Raw genomic sequence first — 2,309 nt, forward strand, 5'->3', positions numbered from 1 at the left:
CCCGTTGTTCTCCCCAGGAAAACATGGCTGGCAAGGGCTTCTCCTTCTGGGTCTGGCTGGACAACATCATTGACCTTGTAAAAAAGTACATCCTGGCCCTCTGGAATGAAGGGTAGGCTGGAACTCTTCTGTCTGGGTGGACCCAAGCCCCCAGCTCTCTGCAGGCCCTGCCGGGGATGTCCTTTGGCCCTAACCACGCTGCTCCTCTCTCGGGCTCCAGGTACATCATGGGCTTCATCAGTAAGGAGCGGGAGCGCGCCATCTTGAGCACCAAGCCTCCAGGCACCTTCCTGCTGAGGTTCAGCGAAAGCAGCAAAGAAGGAGGCGTCACCTTCACCTGGGTGGAGAAGGACATCAGCGGTGAGCGTGCCTCCCGCCCTGCTGGCGGTTGCTGCAGCCTCGCGGTGCCCCCAGTTCCGAGCACCGACTGCCCCCTAGTGGGCAGAGACAGTGGCCTCGGCCGCTCCTGCCTCCTAGACTTGTGAAACGCATTTTGGTGACGGTTTTTCTCTGACTTCTTCCAGCTGAGGGCCTGTTTTGCACTTTGCAGTTTGTTTTGCTTGCTCCAGGGGCAATTTGTCTAGAAATTTGCAATTTAAATTTCTTCACCTCTTTTTCTGCGTTCCCTGTTAATGTGTCTCGTGCAAGTAATTATATTCACGTGTGTTACCTGTGACCCACCTGGTAGCCTCTTCTAATTAGATGCCAGTCTGAACGTTTTGGCAGTGCCAGGCCACTGGACAGGACACTCGGGTTGTCAAGTGCGAGGCTGGCATAGGCCTTTCCCCCTCGAGGAGACAATGGGTCATTTTCTCTGAGATTCCCTAGTGAAAGGTTCCTGTCTCCCTCTTTCCCATTGCCCTTGACAGGCAAGACCCAGATCCAGTCGGTGGAGCCGTACACCAAGCAGCAGCTGAACAACATGTCATTTGCCGAGATCATCATGGGCTATAAGATCATGGATGCCACCAACATCCTGGTGTCACCGCTGGTCTATCTCTATCCCGACATCCCCAAGGAGGAGGCCTTCGGGAAGTATTGTCGGCCAGAGAGCCAGGAGCATCCTGAAGCTGACCCAGGTAGTTGTTGATTTTCCGTGTTTCTGGCACTTAATTTTTGGGGAAAGTTGGGAATTGCAGGTTCCTTGGAGGATAGACAGGCAAGTACCCAAATCACACGGGGAACCTTATCTCTCCTTGTGAGAAAGAACTTTGTAGTGAGTGCTTCTGGGGTGACTGATGGGGTTTGAGAGGAGAATCAGAGTCACCAGGCCCTGTCCCACAGGGAGCGTACCAGTCTAAAGAGGGGATTAGTGCACACACACCCAAACATGCCTAAAACACGAGAAGAGACGGTGAGGGCAGGATCTACAGGATGCTGGGCTGGCACAGTGCTTCCTGATAGATGCCGGAAGACCCAACCTTCAGACAGCATGCAGCTCGTTCCCCATCCCTGAGCTATGTGGGCAGCATCAGGTGGGCTGAAGAAAGGCTTTCTGGATGTTTGATTATCAGCAACGTGGGTATACCATGTCTGCAAGAGAAGCCAGTGATTGGTCGGAGGGCTGTGAGATTGGGGTTTTGAATGTGCAGCTATTGCAAATAACAGATTCTTTTTTGCTGGAAGAAGTGACAAGCTAAAAAGAAAAGAGCACATATTTTTCAGTGTGCAAGAGACTATGTATTTGTATGTTACACATAAATTACTTTATATTAACCCTGTTATCTCCAGGGCTGTCCTTAGCATGGAGGGGACAGCCCTCTGGTCTGTTCCATTTAGCGCTTGCTGTTCTGACTCTTGGGTTCTCTATCCAGATCATGATGAGGAGTCTCTGACTTGACTTGACATTCTTTTTGTGTGTGTGTGTGTTGAGGTCTCACTCTGTTGCCCAGGCTGGAGTATAGTGGCACGATCATGGCTCACGGCAGCCTCGACCTCCTGGGCTCAGATGATCCTTACATGTCAGCCTCCAGAATAGCTGGGACTACAGGCATGCACCAACTCGCCTTACTAAATTTTTTGTGATTTTTCACAGAGACAATATCTTGCTATGTTGCCCAGGCTGGTTTTGAACTTCTGGTCTCAAGGGATTCTCCCGTCTTAGCTTCCCAGAGTGCTGGGATTACAGGCATGAGCCACCACGTTGGACTTCATTATTTTCATGTAATGTTTCTTCATGGTAGAACCAACGGTGGGCTCTCTAAGGAGATCCTTTGGGGGTGGCTCTCTGCCCTAGTTGCTTTTTATTGTTGTTGGTTTTTTTTTGAGTTGGAGTCTTACTCTGTTGCCCAGACTGGAGTGCAGTGGCC

General features: G+C 51.0%; 1 protein-coding gene across 1 annotated transcript in view; it reads left to right on the forward strand.

Annotated features, from left to right (window-relative positions):
* LOC103259134 (signal transducer and activator of transcription 3-like) overlaps positions 1 to 2,309 on the forward strand; it is a 3,603-nt gene that overhangs the window by 719 nt on the left and 575 nt on the right. Inside the window, exons 2-4 of the mRNA XM_008056803.2 lie at positions 18 to 112; positions 221 to 360; positions 870 to 1,079. Of these exons, the coding sequence (XP_008054994.2) occupies positions 18 to 112; positions 221 to 360; positions 870 to 1,079 (445 nt within the window). The remainder of the gene's footprint in view (positions 1 to 17; positions 113 to 220; positions 361 to 869; positions 1,080 to 2,309) is intronic.

Source organism: Carlito syrichta, unplaced genomic scaffold, assembly GCF_000164805.1.
Source record: "Carlito syrichta isolate Samal-C Ts95f unplaced genomic scaffold, Tarsius_syrichta-2.0.1 Scaffold302530, whole genome shotgun sequence".
NCBI classification, from domain to species: domain Eukaryota; kingdom Metazoa; phylum Chordata; class Mammalia; order Primates; family Tarsiidae; genus Carlito; species Carlito syrichta.